Source organism: Chenopodium quinoa, unplaced genomic scaffold, assembly GCF_001683475.1.
Source record: "Chenopodium quinoa cultivar QQ74 unplaced genomic scaffold, ASM168347v1, whole genome shotgun sequence".
Classification (NCBI taxonomy): domain Eukaryota; kingdom Viridiplantae; phylum Streptophyta; class Magnoliopsida; order Caryophyllales; family Amaranthaceae; genus Chenopodium; species Chenopodium quinoa.
The window spans coordinates 11,108,989-11,131,793 of NW_018742204.1; the positions used below are offsets into that span (position 1 = coordinate 11,108,989).

The window sequence follows — 22,805 nt, forward strand, 5'->3', positions numbered from 1 at the left end:
AACATGAATTTCTCTTCTATGGCTATCTTATCCCGTGCCCAAAAAATCTTTCATGAATAGAAGTTGCGCTCTTGTTTGGATTCTATGGATAATTAGTTAGTTCATTCTACTTCTAATGCTAATTCTCGGACCATTCAAATTTCCTGGTCTCCTCCTCATCATGATTTTGTTAAGATAAATTTTGACGGGTCTGTACGTGGAACCTCAGGTGATGTAGGTGTAGTTATCAAAGACTACTTGGGTAATCATATTTGTAGTCGGTCTTTGTATATTGGCTACGCCTCTTATTGCTGAAGCTACTGTCCTTCGCAATGGTCTTCTTCTTGCGCAGTCCCACAGTTTTTCCCATATTTTTATTGAAGGGGATAACTTACTTATAATTAATATTTTGCAGGGTAAAGCTCAGTGCCCGTGGAAGATTCAGTTATTCCTGGAAGATATAAGGGAGCTCCTTCGTCTTTTCTCTTCCGTCGAATCCAGGCACATCTATAGAGAGGGCAATAGAGCAGCAGATTATGTTGTTTCGTTAGGTCATTTCATGCAAACGCACCAGGATATTGATCCTTTTTTAGATAGTAAATTTTCTTTTTTTTATTATTTCAGATAAGTTGGGTTATAGCCTTGAGAGAAGACTAGTCTAACTTCTTGTTTCTTTCCTTTATAATATATAATTCCTCCTTTTTTTATTATTGCACCATAGGTGTTGGATACAAATATTTTGGTAGTGGAAAAAAGTAAGAGAGAGAAAGGTAAAAATACAAAATTGCCCATGTGACATATTGATAAATTAAAAAGTAAGTGTGAAAAAGCAAGGGAAATGTTGGGTATTTGTGGTGTGAACACAAATAATTTTTTTTCTAAAGAGGAAATGGTGCAATATTTGTGAAACTTCCTAAAAAGGCAAGTGGTGCAATAATAAAATAACGGAGGAAGTATATACTTCCTCTGTTCTTTTTTACTTGACCTGTTTCTTTTATCACGCTTGCCAATGCAAAACTTTAGCGATCAATAACTTTAATTCTTCAGAAGTAAAAATTATAAAAGTTGTATATTACGATACTACTTATTGAGACGAATTGAAAAAGATATCATATGAATATATTTTTCCTTACATATCATTCACAAAAGAAGGTCAAATGAGAAGCGGTGAATAGTGTAAAAGTCAAAGCGGGTCAAGTAAAAAAGAACGGAGGAAGTATATTATATTACGGACAATTTGGTAATTTCCAGTGGTAAGTCGGGGTAATATGGTAAATTGAAATGTAAAAGGAGAGGGCTGCCTTGAGTATGGATACAATTCAAATACGCACATACTTCGTAGTATTTTCCCTTTCACTCTCTCTCCTACTCTCTTCCTCCCCTTCGCCATCTCCTCCTCTCTTCACCCCAAATCGCCGACTTCTCATTCCGTTCGCCATATCCAAATTACTCTAACCCTATTTCGAATCACAATTCAATACTCTAACCCTAGCAACTAACAAACCCTAGCAGAGAGAAAGCAATTGTGAAATCTAATGGTTGGGAAAATTTGTGGTCGCGAGAGCTACTGGAGCTTCAGCGAACATCAATGGCGGAAGCAGCGCTTCTATGGAGGACAAGAAGCATGCTGAGCAATCTACTCACTTCAATTAAGGTTATAGGCTAGGTATAACCATATATCTTTCTTTGCTATTGGTAAAACCGTTGTTTCTTATGATTTTGCCAAGAATTTTGTTGCTCTATTTATATATTCAACTGATTCTCGACAAATTTCGTGTTATTTCTACTTTTTTGCGTTTTTGTCCATGTGTATGTTCTTCGAATTTTGTTGTTTTGGATTATCTCAATAAAATGAGGAATTATTTGTTCAAGTATTGAAAGTAAACACGAGAAAAAGAATTTGAATCATCTGTTATGAATATTAGGCAATTTCTGATCTAGTGAATGTTATAGCTTTACATGTTAGCATGATTTTGTTACTGATCTAATTCTGCTTGAACTCGTGCTTGACTTATAGTAATTTCTAAAGTTTATTTTTGTTGCTAGTAATTCCATTAATTGAAGAAGCTTTTTCGAATGATTTCTAAGGATATCACTAGCATAAAGATATAAGATGAAGTTTGGACTTCATTTTGTTGTTGCAATTATCGTTTAAAGTTACGCTAAAAATGATTGATTTTGTTAATAGAAGAATTAGCCAATTTAAAACAGTAGTCCAAATTTTTGTGTGTATAGTTGTGCTAATTAGTGTGGTATTGGAGCAAGCAGCTACTAGACATATCATTGCAGGCTGCTGTTTGCTTCAGCAAATGATGCTAGCGAGTTTATTTGGATTGTACAGAGACTGTTGTGTGCTTGAGTGGTAGTGGCTGTGTTTTGTATATGCAGGAGAGACTTGGCGAGTAAGGATTGGTGTATTTTTGTGTTGTGTGTGTAGTGTAGATGCTGCTTCCATAGGGCTGTGTTGTAGTGCTTGTGCGGCTACAAGTGTGCTCGGGTGTGACTTAATAACGAGTGTGGAGCCTGTAGGGGGGCGTAGAGGTACGCCGTTAAAAACTTAAGCATTAGGACATTTAATGTGTGTGGAGTTGAAGGTTTTATCTTTACTGGATCAAAGCAAGATGAAATTAGTATATTTCCACTAAATACTCAGATTATAATTCATCTTCTTTAAGAGCCATAGACACTAGACTTGCTTGGTGTGCCAAAAGTTTCAGCATGGTATATATAGACACTAGACTTGTGATTCATTTGGGATATATGCTCTTTCAATTGTTGCCGATGCTTTCCAATGAAAGTACATTAATTAACATTGCATACTTTCTGGAAGATGGTTAATGTTGAGCAGACTAGTATTTGCTTATAATCAATGAGATACGGGGGACAAAATTACCCAAGTCACCCATTTCGAAACTTCTTAGGACATTCTATTTTCAATATCTGAGCATTTTCTGTCCTAGGTACCTGAGGGAATCAAAATTCCTTCGAGTTTTGGAAATGTATTCAAGGAACTCAAACAAGATCTTGGATGCTCTATTCCATCCCATGGAAATTTGGTGAGGTGGGTTGTAAAGGTGATAGTTCTGACAAAGTGACAAGTATACTAGTTTATGTTTTCTTTTGCATTCATCTTTGAGGATTTTGCTTTTACTTCATGTGAACTTATCGCATCTTCTGCTCTTAAAATATTGTCCTTGTTAACCTTGCCTGTCTTTTCTCTATACATATATGTCCTTTTATTTTTTCTTATTCTATTATGCTGTAAATTTGATATTATGTGGATTTATCATTCACTGTTTTCCTTGATAGTGGCATTTTTTTTTTCCTCAAAATGGTTCTGTGGACAGTTACTACTAGAAAAGAGATTCTCACTAAAATTTGATGTATTGCAAGGTGTTTTGCTGCTCAACACAGTCCTCACAGGTAACTTACCTCATTTAACCAAAATATTGTTTCTATAGCTTGTTATTTTGTGAGTTTTTAGTTATATGGGTTACAATAGAAGATCATTACGCCAAATTGAACAAGTGCAACGCCAATCTGGGATTGGCTCTGCTGCTTAATATAGTTCTTATGATTTGAAGTCTTCAATTCTTCTTAGTTATACTCCCACTTTCCATAGTTAATCATACAAATTGAAAAGCTGGTGAAGGCTGTAAAACATGATTTATTTATTTATTTTTATTATTGTATGTACTTGTTGTATAATTTACTATAGAGTATTAGTCTTTATTTCATATTGTATAATAAACATACATTGAATATATCTTCTGTTGCAGCTGGCAGATTGTGTAGAAATTAGGCTTCCCCAGTTAGTTTTAATGCTTATAATTTCTCAAGTAATTATATTTTCTCTTTAGCCATCTATCTCTATACTTGGTCCAATCTAAAGTTTTATTCTTTATTTGCTTCTAAAATTAATGACTTTTACTTAGGCACTGCCAGCTATAATTAGCTCTCTCTTTTTCTTTTTTTTTTTTTTTCTTTTTTTTTCCTTTTTGGTTAAACAGTATATGTCTGGTGTTTTGAAGGCAAACAAACTGATATTTGATCGATATGCACTCATATTCTCGACAACAATCACCTGGATTTATGCCTTAATCCTTACTTCAAGTGGTGTATATAACCACAGATTTCCAACTAATCTGCTATGTTGCCGAGCAGATCGTGCAGAACTGATACATGAAGCTGATTGGTCAGAAATCAGTACATATAAATTGCTTGCAGCTGTAAGTAAATATGCCTTTTGTTCCTAATAATATTCCACATTTGCTTGGGCGTCATTTCTAAGAAATTGAATTAGAATTCCAGAACTATCTTTCAATATGTAAAGTAACTTTATTCAGGGTGATGAAAAAGTTAAAACTTCTAGCATATGAAAATCGGAAAGTGGCCTCTGAGCTTGGAATGGCTTAAAATGAAAATGTGGCTACTATTAGTGATTGAGTGAGTAATGATTAAGAAACTGTGCAAAACCGTCAATAGCAATTCATGTCAAATCTCTTTGCGCTACTCTGGTATATGTAGGGTATATCTGCCATGGCCATTTCAATGGGGAAAACCAACTGTTAATCAGAGAGAAGCTACTCCAATTGTTTTTGCTGAACTAGTTGCATTGGTTGAGGACTTGAGGTTAGCTCTACAATATAATTGCATTCATTTTGTTCAAATTAGCATTGATAATTGTGACTAAATCTATAGTTTCATATCATTCAAATTTTTTTCAATTACTTTTTTGCTGCCGTGTACTGGCACATTTATAGCAGCTGCATGATATGCAAGTGCTACGCCTGTGCCTCCATCATTAATCAGCCTGGGCACTTTCTGGCTAGTAGGTTATTAAGATTTCATTTCCCATACTACTACGTGAACTTTGATCATGTAACTGCATGTATGCTGCATCTTATTTTGGATCTACACTGACAACGGTTTCAGTTAGGGAGTTGGGACATTGTTGAATGGTGTATTTGGTGCTGTGGCTGGCCCTACTGCTTCAGTGTAAGATTGTTATCAGTGTGAATGTTTTCTTTTCATGTTTATTGTTGGCAATATTTTGGTGTGTTTTGTGCTGGTCTGCTTGGATTGACGAGAGTTGGAAGTAGAAGAGTTTTCCAAATTTCTCCTGGTTTTGTGCTATTATTCTCAACATTTGGTAAAGCTAATAACTTTCCTATATGTAAAACTTATCGCAGTAAAATGTGAAAGAGCTATTATCCAAGATCTAAAAACGATTACTATATACTCCTTTATATCATACTTGTAAATATTGCTCGTTATGCAGGAAAATTTACAGCTTTTTCGCTGTTGTGCCATTTTCCATCATGGCAGCTTTCTACTGCATTCTCTATGCCTATGTCTGTAACTTATTTGACTCTCTTAACCACATAAAGTTAGATATTCATCAAGGTGAACTTATTCTTCATTACACCGGCGAAGCTTAAGCTAAGGAACACAGTAAATACGTCTATTGTTCAAAGTAATATCAATTTGTTTTTTCTGATGTATATGCACAAATCTCAGCCTCTGCAGGTCTGAATCACCTTCAGTTTTACATGTAGACAGTTTCAGAACATCATTTATATTAGGTTTCTCCTCTTTCATGGTGATTTCAGTGCCGCAACTCTTCAGAAAATATTAGCTGACACCAGATTCAAGTCCCTTCAGGCCCGCTCCAAATGGGTAAGTTTTCCTCCTTTTTGACATCCTTTACACTGAACTGAACTTTTAAGATGTATTTTTCAATGTTTTTATTTTTCTTGAATTGCAGTTCAATGACGCTGTGGTGATCATCTTCACATCGGCTCCAGTTGTGGCTGTGGCTGTGGTGAGAGGATTTTACAGTTTTACTAAAGACATTAGGAATACTGAATTCTACTCTTTGCCTTGCGCAATTGTTTCCCTTCTTTATAGTTTGACTCTAAGTTCCAAGTTTTCATGTAAAATTTTAAGGATAAGCAACTCAAAAACATTGTCTATTTACTACTCAAAATTTAAGAATCGCTCAAGACTTCTTTCGCACAAATATCCTATGCCTACTTACGTGCTCTGCATGGGCCGTCTAGGGATTTCGTGTCTTTAGATGGGGCGCAATCACAAGGCTACTATCGCTCAACAAACTGCTACTTATGTTCTCTGTGTTGTATTTTTTTAATTGGCTATAGTGCACTTAAGCGTCATAAGTACCTAATAACGTTTTTTTTTTGGCAATTAAAGAGGTATTTATTAATTACCAAGAGAAATAATTAAGAATACAACACAGAGAGTGCCAGCATTAAATGTATGCATTTCCATTTTCAACGTAAGACTGGTAGATGGGACAAAATAAATCGGATAGAACAAAACCTTAAGTAGAAACAATTTAATGAGAACCGATAATGAATTTAATACTTCCTCCGTTTCTTACTCGCAACAATTACCATTTTTAGCCATTACACATTACCTGCAACAATTTTTTTCTTTTCTTTTACGGTAGGTTTTTTTTTATGATTTTACAAAATTACCCTTACTTTTGTTTTTAAACACTCTAATTAAATTACTGATTTTATCTTTATTAACTTAAACTTTACATTAATTAACTTAACCATTTCCACCAAAATCATTCCCCTCCCAATTAAATTCATCATCACTTTCAATTGTCAACCACCACCACTACCATCACCACCACTACCATACCCAGAATTTCTCGGGGGGTTGTGGGCGAAATAGGTGGGTGGTGCTAGGTCGAAATTGGGGGTTGTGGGTCGGGGGTCGTGGGTCGAAATCGGAGGTTGTGGAGGAAATAGGTGGTGGGTTGTGGTGCAAAACCGGGGTTGTGGGTCGAAGGGGGTGGTGCTAGGTCGAAATCGGGGGCGGTGCGCCGATGTTGGGTCGAAATCGCTGATGGATGGTGGTGGGTTGTAGTGGGTTCGGTCTTTGTTGGTGGTGGTGATAGGTGGACAGGTGGTGGTGGTGGTAATAGGTGGATAGGTGATGGTGGTGTTTCGTGAATTCCAATTTCTGGGATTTTAACTTTGATTTTTTTTAAAAAAAATTAAGTAGGATTAACACACTTAAGTGTATGCCCTTATTTTTCATTAATCATGGTTTCAATATTTTGCCTAGGAGTCCGTTCTTCCCCTTTTGTTGCGAGTAAAAAGAAACGGAGGGAGTAGTAGACTTTTCTGAGGATAATACTTAGTTGATATGACAAAATATAATAATTTAGGGTGACGTGTACATGTTTTTATCTAGGGCATTACAATATTTATACTCCCTCCGTTTTTTAATACTTGCTTCACTTTTTTTTTCCGGCCATTTTTAAGTACTTTATTTTAAAAAATTTACAATATTTAATTGATTTCTCACCTAGTGGACTCAACATAAATCATATTTTATTAATTTCATATTCTCTCCACTACTTTTACCCCCACTTCCTCCATATTTTGTTACTTTCTCCAATTTCTCCTAAAACTCCGCACATTGAGAAATGGAACAAGTATTTAAAAACGGGGGGAATAGTATTTTAGTAAGTTCAGGCAAAATAAGTTCTACTCCCTCCGCGTTTTTTTTAAGTGTTACAGTTTGACCAGCACATAGTTTCAGGCAATTTAATTGTCTTAATTAAAATTGGAGTATTAAAATTTGTAAAAGAAAGATAGTGGGGTTAATAGTTTATTGAAAAGTAATGAATGTGAGAGGAAAGATATACTACCTCCGTCCCCGAAAGAACGATCTATTTGGGTTGATTACGTGAGTATTAAGAAAGATAAATTTCCATGGGGTTTGTAAAAAAATAGAGAGAGAAAGTAATAAAATTACATGGAAAATCAAATTTTTATAGAGTGAAGCTAATTTTGCACAAATATTGTTGCAAATTAATGGGTGTTTTAATGCAAATGGATCATTCTTTTTGGGATTAAAATTAGGCCAAATGAGTCGTTCTTTCGGGGATGGGGGAGTAATAAAAAAGTAGTACTGGATTCAAAAACTTTTGTATACATTCGGTTTACACTAATATTAGTGTACATCGAGTAGTATAAGGGTAACATTTAGCTAATTTTAGGATAACTTTTTGTCTTTTTTTGGGTAACTTTAAGCATACAATTTTTATATAAATCAACAACAAGAAAAGTTTTATAAAGGCAATTTAATTACATTCAATCACTAATAATTGATATTTAGTCATTTAAAATTTGATTCTTTACTAATAAAGCGTAGATAATTTTTATTTGAATTGGGTTACTTTAACTCATATTGGGGTAACTTTTTTTCATTTCAGGGGTAACTTTTAATTACTTTAGGTTATCTTTATAATGGATGTACAATAATTATTGTACACCCGATTTTTTTAAAAGTTTGTGGTACTGGATTTGGGTGGGGACCATAAGAGAAGATAGATATAAATTTTAATGTAGTTTTTTACCAAACAAAGAAAGTGTAACACTTAAAAAACCACGACCGAAAATGGAAAGTGTAACACTTAAAAAAACACGAAGAAGTTAGTAAATTCAAAGGTTTTCTTTCTTTTTCTATTATGCATGCTTGTCAATTCACATTTTTATTATACATTCAGAATAATTTAGAAGATTCTCTCAAATTTTGTATCATTGCAAGATTTTAAAATAGATTAGTTATTAAGTTAATTAGAAACATTTGGTGAATTTTGAAAACTTTAATGACATTTGGTGAAATAGCCGCATATACTTAAAAAGTTGTCCCATCTCTATCGACCGCTCATATGTAAGTTGCTCATCTTCAATTTATTATGGTTATGGGTTGCGCTACATCAAACACAGTTCTATAATAGAGCCACTAAGTTTGACTCCCTATCTCGAGTACTCGGCTAGTAATAATTGAAAACAACTATGGTCAATTTTTTTTTTTGACAAAACTATGGTCAAATTTAACATACGTCACAGAGCTTCTGAGGTGGCCCTCCTCTCTATAAGGTAGTTATAATTTTCAGAAGGAAAAAGAAAAGATAGAATAGGCAATGCGTGATGCAGCGTAGACTCCTTCCTGCTGGCTCCATTCTCCAACACTTACTCGCCGGTATTCTCACCAACACTTACTCTTCCCTTCATAAATCATAATCCAACGTTGTATAATCATCACAATGCCTCGAGGTATTTTTTTTACAGCATCAATTATAATATACTCCTATATTATTCCCTAATTAATGAACATTTATGCTTTTTATTAGTGATTTCATTTTTAACATTCAACAATGGTGATCAATGATTGCAAACGCATATATTATTTTCAATTTCCCTTCTTGTCCTTTTCTTTTTAAAAATTTTACTAATACTTAATTCTTTGTTTTTTTTTATCATACAAGAATATTCAGATTCTTAATTTATCATATGTTTTTTATACTATCTCTGGTCCAAATTATTCAGTAACTTTGAAATATTTTATATATCTCACAAATAATACCCATAGTTGCGAGTAATTTGGACTGGAAGTAGTACTTATCTTGGTCACGGACTTCTACTCATTCGTTGGAAATTAATTGTCTTAGCTTATTTAGTCAAGTGATTATTATCTTTCCGTGGTTTCGAGGTAATTGGTACATGTCTTTGTAAATATTTTTTGTAGTATTTGTAATAAGGAAAATGTTATACATAGTCCTTAAGGCTACATATAGGCATTAAATTTACACTTGAAAATCGTAAAAAAGTTAAAAAAAAATATAAATATAAACACTAATAACACTGATTTATGCGTGTTTTTGTCATGAATTCCTAATTTTATACAATTTCCAAAAGTATATTTTATGCTTATATAACCCTTAGAACTACATATAACATTACCCTTGTAATAATAGTCCGCCAATGTTTATGAAGTAGTAAATTGATTAAAAAAAAAAAAAAACCAAAACTACCAATTCTTTTTTTTTTTTTTTTTTTTTTTCGGGAGATTCCGTGATTTTGTTTAGGTCGGTGTTATAGTGTCATTCATGGTACATTGGTACTAGTATTTAAGTAGACGATTCAACGCATAATTATTATAGCAGTTCAATTTTGTTTTTTCTTTGTTTTTCTTTAATAGACGGAGTATATCAGAGTTAAGGTACTCAAGTGTTTTTACTTTGTTTTTGGGTACTGAGTTAAGAATTCAGGCCAAAAAATTAAATCAGCCAAAGAATTCAGTACCTTGGGTTAAAGAATTTAGTACCCTTGGTTAAGTATGTGGGCCCCACCCGATTAAAAAATTAATATTTTAAAAAAAATTGTATTAAATTTGACTAAGAAACTAGCCGTTGGTTTCTCTATTTAAAGAGGCATGAACCTGGCAGAAATTCATCAAAAACAGCAAGAAAATTCATCAAAATTCATCAATAATAATTCATCAAAATTCATTCATCAAAAACAGCAAGAAAATTCATCAAAAACAGCAGCTTAACCAGCAACAAAACAGGTTCATTGAGCATGTTATTTAGGCATAAATTCTGCAAGGTTTTGCCAGATTTTGTAGAAAAAAAAATAAAAATAAAAAAACCAGAAACAGAAAGGCTGCTGCTTCCCCCTGCTGCTGGTAGTTCAACTCTGCCACAAAATCAGCCATTGTTGCTTAACAAATTCATCCAAAACCATTTGTCAAAAAAAAAAAAATTTGAAAACCCAAATTTAACACAAAAACCACAACCAATCGACATCATCAATTTGTTCAAAAAAAAAACCCCAAAATTCGAAAACCCTAGGTCGCAACAAACATCAACAAATGGGCAAAAAATCCAAAATTTATATCAAATTAACAACATAAACGATGAGAAATTGAGCTTACCTCAAAAAAATGGCGGCTTTTGGTGTCGTTTTCCCCAAATTCAAGCACAAAGGTTGCTCGTTGTTCTTCGACGTTCGCAGAAAAGTTTCCAGAAATGGGAATGAATAAAGGAGCAAAAAGGGGAATAAAGAAAAAGAAAGGGAAAAAAAATGGGTTGACTTTCGAATTTTTTAATCGGGTGGGGCCCACATACTTAACCAAGGGTACTAAATTCTTTAACCCAAGGTACTGAATTCTTTGGCTGATTTAATTTTTTTGGCCTAATTTCTTAACTCAGTACCCAAAAGCAAAGTAAAAATAATTGAGTACCTAAAAGGTGAAATTTTTAACAATTAAGTACCTAATTGTGTGCTTAACTCAGTATATCACTGTATAAATCCTTGACTATTCTTGCAGAAACTAGGAAATATCCTGAAAGCACACTTTGTCGAACTCACCATCCCTTTTTTACAAAATTATATAATACCACCCCTAAACTTAAACCGTTGGAGGATCAACACTCGTGGTATAATTTTATATCACATTATAAATATTCATCCAAAATACTTCCTCCGTTTTTTAAATATTGCACCACTTGCCTTTCAAGGAACTATCACAAATAGTACACCATTTCTATTTTAGGAAAAGAAATACTTGTGTTCACTAGGGCTGTACACGGTTTGGTCTGAACCGTAACCAAACCAGACCAAACTGCATTTTAGCGGTTTGGTTTGGTTTACGGTTTGTTTTCGATTTTTTGGGAAATACGGTTTGCAGTTTGGTTTGGTTTTTCAAAAATTATAAACCAAACCAAACCGTAAACCAGTAAACCGCATTTTAATATTTATATACTTTTTAAATAAATTAAAATAGTTATTATATATTATAAAAAAAATAAAAAATGAAAAATCATTAGAAAACTATAAGGTCAGTATACTACTAGACTCTATACTCAATCTCAAATATCAATACTTAAAATTCAATAGGTCATATAACTATAATGTAGTATGAATTATTATTTTGGACAAAGTATTATGTTTTTTTTCCACTGTTAATTTGTTATGTATTATTTTTATTATGTGTTATTGTGTTAGCACTTAGCACTTGATTAGTTGGTTGTTATTTTTATTAAAAATTTGTAGTATAATTCAATTCCTTTGGGCTAATTATTTGAAATTTATTATAAGTTTATTAATATATGACAATTTTTAGGAAAAAAATGTCGTTTCATCATAAACTGCAATCCAAATCGCATTATTACGGTTTGGTTTGGTTTGGTTTCAATACTAATATGGTTTGGTTTGGTTTGGAAAATTGACCAAACCGTATTTTGCGGTTTGGTTTGGTTTAGACTCAAACCGCACCAAACCAGACCATGTTCACCCCTAGTGTTCACACTATAAATACCAAATATACCCTTACTTTTCAACACTTAATTTTTTTTATGTATACAATCACATGGACAATCTTATATTTTTACGTTTCTCTCTCATCCTTTTTTCCACTACCAAAAATCTTGTGTCAACCTCCTATGGTGCAATAAAAAAAGAACGGAGGAAGTATAATAATTTTTACTACAATGATGGTGTAAAAGTATACCATGGAATTGAATGGTATAAAACATCCCATAGTAAACATTTGCTTTGGTCCCCGTGTAACATAAACCAATCAGGTCACGCCATGTGGCCTGGTTATATGTATTTTTTATTTTATTTTTTTCAATTTCATTTTAAGAAAAAATTATAAAGTAATAATTATGAAAAAAATTACCATAGATCATAATTTTTCAAGAGCTACAAATAGACACCCATATTGATATAGTTTTATATATTTTTTTCAAATTTGCTTTTTAGTACCTAAATTGCTTATTTTATTTAATTAACTTTACAAACATTAATTAGTTATTCCCAATAATAAAATAAATTATAATTATAATTAAATTAAATTAATTGTATAATTAATACATATAGGAGAGCGAAAGTGTGGTGGTAAACTTTTTTTATACCATGGGTGGGGTTATTTTTGAGGAAAGTATATTATGTTGTGATATAAATAACGTGGAGGGGTGAGGAAGTGGTAGAGAGAGGGATGATTTTTTATACCATCAGTGTGGTCTTAGCGATCACATTCACCACCCCTTTTCATATTCCGGCTAATTTTGACTTAGAGGCCTACATAACGGCTACTCTATGGGCTTTTTATAAAGGTTCAATTTTTTTCCTCCCTTCAGTTGAAAGTATTGAAACTAACACTCCGTAACAATATCCCAAAATTTTCAAAATCTACTTATTTTTGCACCAAATCAAGGAAATTACAAAGGAATCTCTTCACTAATTCATCTAAATCGAATACCTATCAAAGTTGAAGCGACAATGATTCTAGGTTGAAGCGACAGTGATTCTAGGTTGAAGTGACAACGATTCATCGTCTTCCTTAAGTCGGAATACTGGCTGGAATATGAGAAAGGGTGGTGACCGCCAATGGTTTTAATTAAGTTTAAGGAGTGGTATTCTATAATTTTGTAAAAAAAGGGTGGTTAGTTCAACAAAGTGTGCTTTTAGGGGTGGTTATTTACAAAATTTCCTAAAAATTAACTAGTGCGTATGAAATCGTTGACAATTCTTGTAGAAATTAGCAAATGCATATGAAATTCATTGTCTTGATTCTCTATCAAACTTTTGTAGGGTCCTTGAAAAGTGAGAATCAAGATGTCTCTAATCTTGAAGAGCCCCTTTTGGATCATGTTGATTCTTGTTCAAATAGCAAGGTTAAGGCTAGAGGGTGTGATACAGTAACTCCTTACGAAAATGCTGGTCTTTTACGTACTCTTTTTTTTTCTTGGCTAACTCCATTACTTGCTCTTGGTGTTGAGAAAAACACCTTAGACCTTGACGATATCCCTCAACTAGGCATTTCTTATAGCGTATTTGGAGCAGTTCCCGTGTTCCAAAGTAGGCTTCTTCATAATGTTGGTGGTACTCGTAAGAATAGAGTTGTAACTACTGAGTTCAGGCTTACAAAGGCATTCTTCTTGTCGGTTTGGAAGGAAATTATTTGGACAGCTTTATTGGCTATATTATACACATTAGCTCAATATATTGCTCCATATCTCATTGATGATTTTGTTCAATGTCTTAGTGGGAGGGAGATATTTCATAATCAAGGCTACATTCTTGCTTTAACGTTTTGTACCTCAACTTTTCTTGTGGATTTCATACGAAGACACTGGATCTTTAAGATGCAACAAATTGGACTTAGAATTCGTGGGGTGATAACTGTAATGCTCTATGAAAAGTGTTTGGCCCTTCCCTCCGCATCATCACAATTGCAAGGCGATCAGGGTGGTAGTAGGAGTGGAGGAGAACTTATTAATGCCGTGGCTGTTGATGTCGAGAAAATTCAAGGTTTCATTGTCTACTTGCATGATACATGGTTGATCTTTTTCCAAATTTCTATAGCACTGCTTATTTTATACAGTAAGTTGGGAGTTCTTGCCTCTGTTGGTGCATTCGTTGTAACATTTATTTTTATGGTAGCAAATTCTTTATTTATCACATGGCAGAAAAAGTTTCAAAAGAAATTAATGGAATCTAAGGATAACAGAATGAAGGTTACTATTGAGACGTTAAGGAATATGAGAGTTCTTAAGTTTCAAGGATGGGGGATGAGTTTTTTGTCTAAGATTCTTCAAATAAGAAAGGTTGAGATGCAATGGTTGAAGAAGTATCTATACAGTTCAGTAGTGATAAGTTTTTTTTATGGAATAGGTCCAACGTCTGTGGCTTTGGTTACTTTTAGTTCTTGTATATATATTGGAATCCCACTCGAAATGGGGCAGATTTTGTCCGCACTTGCAACCTTTCGGGTTCTTCAAGAGCCTATCTTCCTCCTCCCCGATACAATATCCTTACTCGTTCAAGCCAAGGTTTCCCTTGGAAGAATTGCCTCTTTTCTTTCTCTTGATGTGATCCAATATGATGGTTTAGCGAAGCTTCCATTGGGTAGTTCTGATATATCAATTGAGATTGTTGATGGGAACTTTACATGGGATAATAATTCACCACATGCCAATCCAACATTAAAAGATATAAACCTTAAAGTATATCATGGTATGAAGGTTGGCATATGTGGTATTGTTGGTTCAGGCAAGTCGAGCTTACTTTCTTGCATTTTGGGTGAAATGCCTAAGATAACAGGAGCAATTAAGTTGTGTGGGACGAAGGCTTATGTTGCACAGTCACCTTGGATACAAAGTGGTACAGTTCAAGAGAACATATTGTTTGGGAAGGAGATGGACCCTCAAAGATATGATCAAGTACTTGAAGCTTGTTGTCTTAAGAAGGACTTGGAGATCCTCTCATTTGGTGATCAAACTGTTATTGGTGAAAGAGGTATCAATCTAAGTGGAGGACAGAAGCAAAGAATACAAATTGCTCGTGCTCTCTACCATGATGTAGATATCTATCTATTTGATGATCCTTTTAGTGCTGTTGATGCTCATACTGGTTCTCATTTATTTAAGGTGAAATTATTTATATCATTCCTTTGTTTTATATGCACAAAAGTAGAAAGATTATTAAAGTATTAATTTAGAAATACCATTTTTTTTTATTTTGGATTATAGGAAGTTTTGCTTGGTCTTCTGAGGGAGAAAACTGTTATATATGTTACTCATCAAGTTGAGTTCTTAAACGCTGCCGATCTAATTGTGGTGAGTTCAGTAATAATATAGCTTCTACTTTTCTTCACTTATATCAAGTCTCCTAACTTCTATGACAAATCTTATTGTTACTTTGAATTTCTTACAAGGTCATGAAAAATGGAAGGATTGCACAAGTTGGGAAGTACGATGACATCCTTGTTCAAGGGTCCGATTTTATACAACTTGTAGGTGCACAAAGTGCTGCTCTGTCGTCTACACTTGATTCCAACAAGGCATTTCATAATTCTGCAGACGACACAGCAAGTATCATCAATGTGGATGGTGAAGCAGATAATGAACCTGCTGGATTGCCACCTGCATCACAACTCATATCAGAAGAAGAAAGAGAGAGGGGAAGAGTCGGATTTCTAGTCTATTGGACATACATTACAACTGCATATGGAGGGGTTCTAGTGATTCTTGTAGTTCTAGCCTCAATTATCTTACAAATTCTTCAAATAGGGAGCAATTATTGGTTAGCATGGGCATCTCCATCGTCAAAGGATGTTAGACCTGTTGTTAGTGGATCCACACTAATGATTGTCTATGCATCCTTGGCCATTGGCATATGTTTCTGCACCTTTGTTGTAGACATGCTTGTTCTTGCCACAGGATACAAAACTGCTACCCTACTTTTCAATAGAATGCTTGCGACCATTTTCCGTGCTCCTATGTCCTTTTTTGATGCTACACCTACTGGAAGAATTCTCAACAGAGTAAGTCATGATCATTCATCTAACTTAATTTATTTTTTCTGTTCCCAAATAACTAGAATAGTAAATATAAATCACAATCTATGCTACTAGGACTCAGGCACTCTGTCAGACTTTGACTAGTTCACATAAATTTCCATTTTTTTTATGAAAAGAAGTGTAAGTGTCATACCTATGTTGGAGTATTGAGGATACATAACGGGTGCTTGAGATGAAATGATGAGTCTGATTAACACTTGTCACAAAAGAGATATTAGGTTTAATCTTCTTTTACTAACTAGTTCAATACACTTCATCTTATTTAGTGTTCAACAGATCAAAGTTCTGTGGAGACTCGAATTCCGTCCCTACTTCATGGCCTTATTTTTGACATCGTCCAACTTCTGGGAATTATTGCTGTGATGTCTACAGTAGCATGGGAGGTTTTGGTCATATTCGTCCCCTTGCTTTTCGCTTCCATCTTGTATCAGGTAATTCCTTTTAAGGATGTGATCCTACAAATAACTGGTGATAATGTATGAAAAGTAGGTGAATTGAATTTCTATGTATATTACATTCAATATATAGGTGAAGGGGACACTAAAAGTTTCTCAAAATAAGTGGATAAAAAAATCAACCTAACACTTTCTTTGATTAGGCATTATGTAACCTACAGATTGGGAAAAATAGGATGCCCGAGATTATGTTTGCTTCTACGTTTTGTTTTTTGTTTATTGATCTTACCAAAATCATGTTAATATGATTATATTATTACAGAAAGTAAGATTGATCAATATCTGTGTTTAGCTTTCAATTGGGATTTTGTCATTTTGATATCTATACCACTTAAACTGGCCTTTTGCTGAATAAATACTTGGCTTCGAACCTATAGTATGTCAATACCGTTCCCGACCATATTCTGAAGCACCATGCGTCTATTTTACTAAATGCAGCAATACTATATGCCTGCATCAAGAGAACTATCGAGATTGAGTCGAGTTTGCGAAGCTCCTGTTATTCAATATTTTACTGAAACAATTTCTGGAATATCAACTATTAGGAGCTTTGATCAAGAGTCAAGATTCCAATCAACTTATATGAAAATAGTAGATGCATATTCTCGCCCTGAGTTCCAACTTGCTGCCGCAATGAAATGGCTAATGTTGCGGCTGGATATATTCTCTTGCATTACATTTGCCTTCCTTTTGGTTCTCATGATGTACTTTGCAGAAAGCTTAGATCCTGGTATGTTATATTGTATCAATTTCTTTTCTTTGATTTCCTTCTTCTTGGTAAATTTAATTTACAACTTTTGTTTTCATGCACAGCAATTGCAGGGTTAGCTGTGATGTATGGGCTCACCCTTAACCAGAGCCTAATTGCGCTAATATGGAGTTTCTCCCATTGTGAAAACAAAATGATAACGGTGGAGAGAATTCTTCAATACATGACCATTCCAAGTGAGGCTCCTCTTATCATAGAAGAAAACAGGCCGGATTGTTCTTGGCCATCACATGGGGAAGTCGGTATTCATCATTTGCAGGTCCAGTATGCTCCACATTTGCCACTTGTTCTACACGGTGTGACATGCACGTTTCCGGGAGGGATGAAAACAGGTATTGTTGGAAGAACAGGATGTGGTAAATCAACTTTGATACAGGCACTTTTCCGGATAGTTGAACCTACCGCTGGTTGTATTGTGATTGATGGCATTGATATTTCAACAATTGGACTCCAAGATTTGAGATCAAGACTAAGCATTATACCTCAAGATCCAACCATGTTTCAAGGAACTATTCGAAGCAATTTAGACCCACTTGAGCAGTACACAGATGAACAAATATGGGATGTGAGTTTTTGTCTTTTGCCCTTGGTAAATAATTTTTGAGTAAACTATACTTGCTAACTCAAATGCTTTATAATTTACTCAGACTTTAGACATGTGTCAACTCGGAGATGAGGTGAGGAAGATGGATCAGAAGTTGGATTCTAGAGGTATGTTTATATATCTATTAATTCCAATTATATTTGTGACTTGTATATACAAAGTTTTTTAAACAGATGCCAATGCTTGGTTTTTGCAACAATGCATACAGTTCATGAGAATGGGGAGAACTGGAGCATGGGTCAGAGACAACTAGTTTGCCTTGGACGAGTACTACTCAAGAAAAGCAAGGTGTTAGTCCTTGATGAAGCAACTGCCTCAGTTGACACAACCACCGATAATCTTATCCAGCAAACTCTTAAGCACCATTTTTCTGATTGTACCCTCATTATCATTGCACATCGCATTACTTCAGTTCTTGACAGCGATATGGTCTTGCTTCTTAGTCAAGGTAATACTAATACCTCCTATCTGTAGATATATACTACATCCGTCTCTTTTTATATGCTACATTCTCTTTTGCACAGTTTTTGGGACACAATTTCAAAACTTAGTATCTCAAATTATATATAGGAAAAAATTATAAAAATTATATATTTGGAAAATACATATTGAGACGAATCAAACAAGATCCTATATGACTATATTTTTCCATACGTATATAAACTTAAAGACGGTCAAATTTTCTATATAAATAGTGTCCAAAGTCAGAATGTAGCATATAAAAAGAGACGGAGGGTGTAACTCTTATATTTCTTAGACTCTACCTCCAATACATTCAATTGAAGTTGATGATGCATCTCTACAATTTAATGTATTTGTGATGTCTTTTGCAGGATCCGTCGAAGAGTATGATTCTCCTATGAGGTTGTTACATAACAAGTCATCCTCATTCTCAAAACTTGTAGCAGAGTATACATCAAGGTCCCCTAATTCAAATGCCAACCTTTTAGACTACTCTGACTCATGATCACTACATTTCTTAGGCACAATGCGTGTCAACTGTCATGTACATGTACTTCTAAAATTGAACTTGCGAAATTTAATTTGAGGTATCTCTATTATATAAGGGAAGGGGTGAGAGAATGATGTCCACATAAAATACCTATAATACCCTTTTAGTAAGGTTATAATTGTAAAAGGAAAACAATTACTCTATCATCTCTATAATGAAATTTTGCACACATCGTGTGCATATAGCGCTAGTACCGTTTATATGCCAAAGCTTTCCACTTAATTTTAACATTGTGCTCATTTTATAAACTAGTTTTTTTATGAAATGTCTCCGAGTTTTCAGTTTATTCATGAAATACCCGTAATATTTTCAAAATTCACCAAATACCCCGAGTTTTTGATGAATACATCTAATTACCCTTTTTGTTAACCGGATGTTAATAATTTGTTAGTGCATCACTTAATTCACCTCATATCCCTTCAGAGTGAAACTTACTATACAAGCAGCTTATGAACCTGTAGGCGTCGTTCGAAGTGCGCCTACGTTAAAGCATGTGTGAATATGCTTGGCACTCTTAGGAAGTGGGAATTGACATATACAATTAGGGACAAGGAAAGTAGGGAGCCGCCAACAAGTATTTAAGGAACTTGTAAACCGTTCACGGATCATAAAAGACAACCACGAATAAAGGGACAACGATAGGCAACAACGATTGACCCGTGAAGGTTACACCCCATTCATAATCCATGAGATTACTAACTCCATATGATTCAGAACCACGAAAGGAGGATCGGGGATGATGGTACAAAGTGAGTCATGGAGTCACATTCGCCCGTATTGGCCTCTACTCGATTCTTATAGTGAAAAGTGATTCCTACGATCTCAAAGGCATACAAACAAAATATTCAATTTGCTCCAAACTATTATTAAGCTAAATTGGTTAAATATTAATGCAACATATGATTCTACAATATCGTGATCACTTGAATTAAATAACAAGATTAAAAAATATCCTAAACCGGTTGTCCAAATTATCTTATTAGTCGTGATTTTCAATTACATATTCCTTTTAACATGAAATATGGTGATCATAAAATATAATAAAATAAACATTAATATTGGAAGCAATTTAACAATAATAGCGTTAGTCAAATCGAATAATAAATAAAACTAATCATGATACCAGCAATGTAAAAATAAAATAAGTAATTAAATTAATTAATTACTCACATTCCGCACGTTCCTTTAAATTGCTACATCATGAATAAAATGTTAGTAACTTCAATAAAAAAATATAAAGTAAATGAAAATTAAATTAAATTAAATAAAAAGTAGAGTTGATTTGGTCAAAACCCTCAATTATTTGTACATTTCACGCCTTGATTAAAGGACGGAACCTCGGGTTAAGTATAGACTCCTTGGAGCGCTTAGGGGAATTATTATGGAAGAATAAGGAGGCTAGAAATTAGGTTAAAGAGGGAGAAGAGAATGATTTTTTTGTGTAAGGTGAGAGAGAATGATTATTGGTGCCCCGAACTACGGAAAGGAGGGGCCTATTTATAGGGAAAATGAGCAGAGGGAACACGCGGAACCCTAAAAAGATAAAAACCCTAAAAAAATAACACTGTGTCACGGCAAAGAGCATAGTGACACGGTGCCAGGCACTGTCAGACGGGGGAAGATCCCGTGAGTCCGTGACACGGGGAAAACTGAGTGACGCGGGAAATAATTAGGTTATGGGAAGTGAAAACGCGTTTAGGGATTACGTGGAGAAAACACAAAGCAATCCCGTGTCACGGAATGTGCACCGTGACACGGAAAGACATGTCGTGACACAGCATTGTCCACTGTGGCACAGTGCAGTATGCCATGTCACGGTGTAAAAAGTACGCAGAAATTACATGGAATATCCCCGTGTCACGGAATGGGCACCGTACACGGGAAATTGCACCGTGACACGGTGCAAAATCCCGTGACACAGTGGATTAAATGTGCAGAATTACACAAAAAGGGCACCGTGTCACGGGAATAAGCCCCGTGACACATCAGCATTTGCCGCGTCGCGGCGTTTTCATTGGAAAGCTTATCAAGTATACTTTCCAACCCAATTAGAATCAGGTCAAAATGATTTGTAGATTTTAAGATATGGCCGTTTTAGTAGAAGGGTGTCGGTTTTAGGCCGAGTTTAGTGTTTTGCTCATATCTTTTTCGTTATAGCTCGGAATTGGGCTTATGATATATGGTTGAAAAGTTTATTTAAAGGCCTATCCAAAAAAATAATAATTGGATCAAAATTGTATAACCATAAAAAAATAATAATTGGATCAAAATTGTATAGCGACGTGGACACGAAAAGTGGAAAATAGGTTATGGTTTAGGGAAATGAGCTAGAAATTGGATTGGTTCATGAAATATATTGGATAGAACATGGATTTAAGCACCCCAAAGATTAAATACTCAACCCGACCAATAATGGCAGTGAAAGGTGTTCATCAACGGGTTTGGTTTTGGGGAGACATTTTTAGGTGTATACAGAACCACTCTAAGTCAACTAAGGCCTTGTTCACTTCACTTTACAAAAATAATATTCAGTAAAAATAAGTTTTAATAAGTAAAAAAAGTTTTAATAAGTAAAAATAAGTTTTAAAATCGGTAAAAATAAGTTCAGTTCAGTAAAAACCAGTTTCAATCAGTAAAATTCAGTAAACTCGAAGAACAAATACACCATAAAATCAATAAAAATAAGTTTTAATTAGTAAAAATCATTTTTAATCAGTAAAAATAAGTTTTAAAATTGTAAAAATAAGTTCTAATAAGTAAAAATCAGTTTTAATCAGTAAAAATAATTTAAGTTCAGTAAAAAGAAGTTGAAGTGAACATGGCCTAAGTATAAAAAATTATTTAAATGGTTTTGGATAGTTTTTCTTTCTTAGAGTATAGAATACTTGGTCATATATATAAGTTGCTTGTGCAACTTTTTTTTTGACACAAGCAACTTTTTTTTTTGTGCAACTTAAGTATTCCTTTTGAATGAAAATAAAATTTTTAATATTGATTCATTATTTATTGTTAATAACAAACGTATATACAGTGCATATTAACAACTAGTTTAGATGGAAGTTTGTCAAACGATATATTTTTCGCTAAATTAGCTTGATGTAATCTATGATGCATTAATTGTTGTAATTTATACTATTATTACTATTGCAATCATTTTACTTTGATTGTTATTATCATCATCATTATTATGTTTATTTTTTGTTTTAAGTACAATGTTTAAAAATATTGATTTGATCTGATCTTAATTTTTCTGATCTAAATTGAAGTATTTTGATCTACTTGATGTTTTCTGATCTGATATGATATATTTTTTTTAAAATAAGCACTTAACTCCTTGAATAAGTTGAATTGAACATAGCATTAATCTACCAAGGCCTTGTTCTCTTCACCTTGAAAAAAAAATGTTCAGTAAAAATCAGTTTTTCAGTAAAAATAAGTTCAAATAAGTAAAAATCAGTTTTAATCAGTAAAAATCAGTAGAATTACAGAATAACTACTCCCTCCGTTCCACAAAAATGTTCTAGTTCACTATAGCTCCATAGACCAAGGAATAATAATAAACAAATGCAAGTGGGTTCCTTCTTTGACTTTTAGTGTAGGAGAGATAAACTTGTCTAGACACATGGGTAATGTTAAATAGATAAAGTAGACCCATGTGGTGGGGTAAGGGGTATTAGAAAAATAGTATTTACTTACCAAAAGAGGAATAAAGTAGAAACTGAAACATCTTTATGAAACGACCTTAAACGGAATACTGAAATACCTTTATGGTACGGAAGGGGTATAACA

At 33.9% G+C, this 22,805-nt stretch overlaps 2 protein-coding genes across 21 annotated transcripts; both read left to right on the plus strand.

Annotated features, from left to right (window-relative positions):
* Window positions 1-1,271: 1,271 nt before the first annotated feature.
* Window positions 1,272-6,073, plus strand: LOC110717071. 19 transcript variants are annotated; one of them, XM_021896862.1, is made up of 6 exons: window positions 1,279-1,645; window positions 3,373-3,402; window positions 4,144-4,208; window positions 4,507-4,611; window positions 5,592-5,658; window positions 5,747-6,073. In XM_021896862.1, the coding sequence occupies exons 3-6, from the start codon at window positions 4,162-4,164 to the stop codon at window positions 6,056-6,058; spliced, it is 531 nt and encodes a 176-aa protein (XP_021752554.1). In that variant the 5' UTR covers window positions 1,279-1,645; window positions 3,373-3,402; window positions 4,144-4,161; the 3' UTR covers window positions 6,059-6,073. The 19 variants fall into 19 exon arrangements, 18 of the variants coding, with proteins under 18 accessions (XP_021752157.1, XP_021752222.1, XP_021752432.1 ...); XM_021896805.1 differs by lacking the exon at window positions 1,279-1,645 and adding an exon at window positions 1,652-3,040; XM_021896465.1 differs by having other exon boundaries at window positions 1,272-1,645; window positions 3,990-4,611.
* Window positions 6,074-8,911: 2,838 nt separating this feature from the next.
* LOC110718154 (ABC transporter C family member 3-like) lies at window positions 8,912-19,247 on the plus strand. Of its 2 annotated transcripts, XM_021896992.1 has the most exons (10): window positions 8,912-9,083; window positions 13,407-15,244; window positions 15,347-15,433; window positions 15,532-16,140; window positions 16,443-16,607; window positions 17,070-17,361; window positions 17,445-17,965; window positions 18,048-18,111; window positions 18,213-18,452; window positions 18,838-19,247. In XM_021896992.1, the coding sequence occupies exons 1-10, from the start codon at window positions 9,074-9,076 to the stop codon at window positions 18,969-18,971; spliced, it is 3,960 nt and encodes a 1,319-aa protein (XP_021752684.1). In that variant the 5' UTR covers window positions 8,912-9,073; the 3' UTR covers window positions 18,972-19,247. The 2 variants fall into 2 exon arrangements, with proteins under 2 accessions (XP_021752684.1, XP_021752751.1); XM_021897059.1 differs by lacking the exons at window positions 17,445-17,965; window positions 18,048-18,111; window positions 18,213-18,452; window positions 18,838-19,247 and having other exon boundaries at window positions 17,177-17,270.
* Window positions 19,248-22,805: the final 3,558 nt, after the last annotated feature.

Bases quoted from the DNA above. Each gene is read 5' to 3' on its own strand.
- LOC110718154 (XM_021896992.1), top strand. The intron at 15,245-15,346 runs GTGAAATTATTT...TTTGGATTATAG, and splicing joins CTGGTTCTCATTTATTTAAG to GAAGTTTTGCTTGGTCTTCT. The intron at 15,434-15,531 runs GTGAGTTCAGTA...ATTTCTTACAAG, and splicing joins ACGCTGCCGATCTAATTGTG to GTCATGAAAAATGGAAGGAT.
- LOC110717071 (XM_021895796.1), top strand. From the start codon at position 4,433: ATGATTAAGAAACTGTGCAAAACCGTCAATAGCAATTCATGTCAAATC. The intron at 4,612-5,591 runs GTTAGCTCTACA...TGGTGATTTCAG, and splicing joins GCATTGGTTGAGGACTTGAG to TGCCGCAACTCTTCAGAAAA. The intron at 5,659-5,746 runs GTAAGTTTTCCT...CTTGAATTGCAG, and splicing joins TTCAGGCCCGCTCCAAATGG to TTCAATGACGCTGTGGTGAT.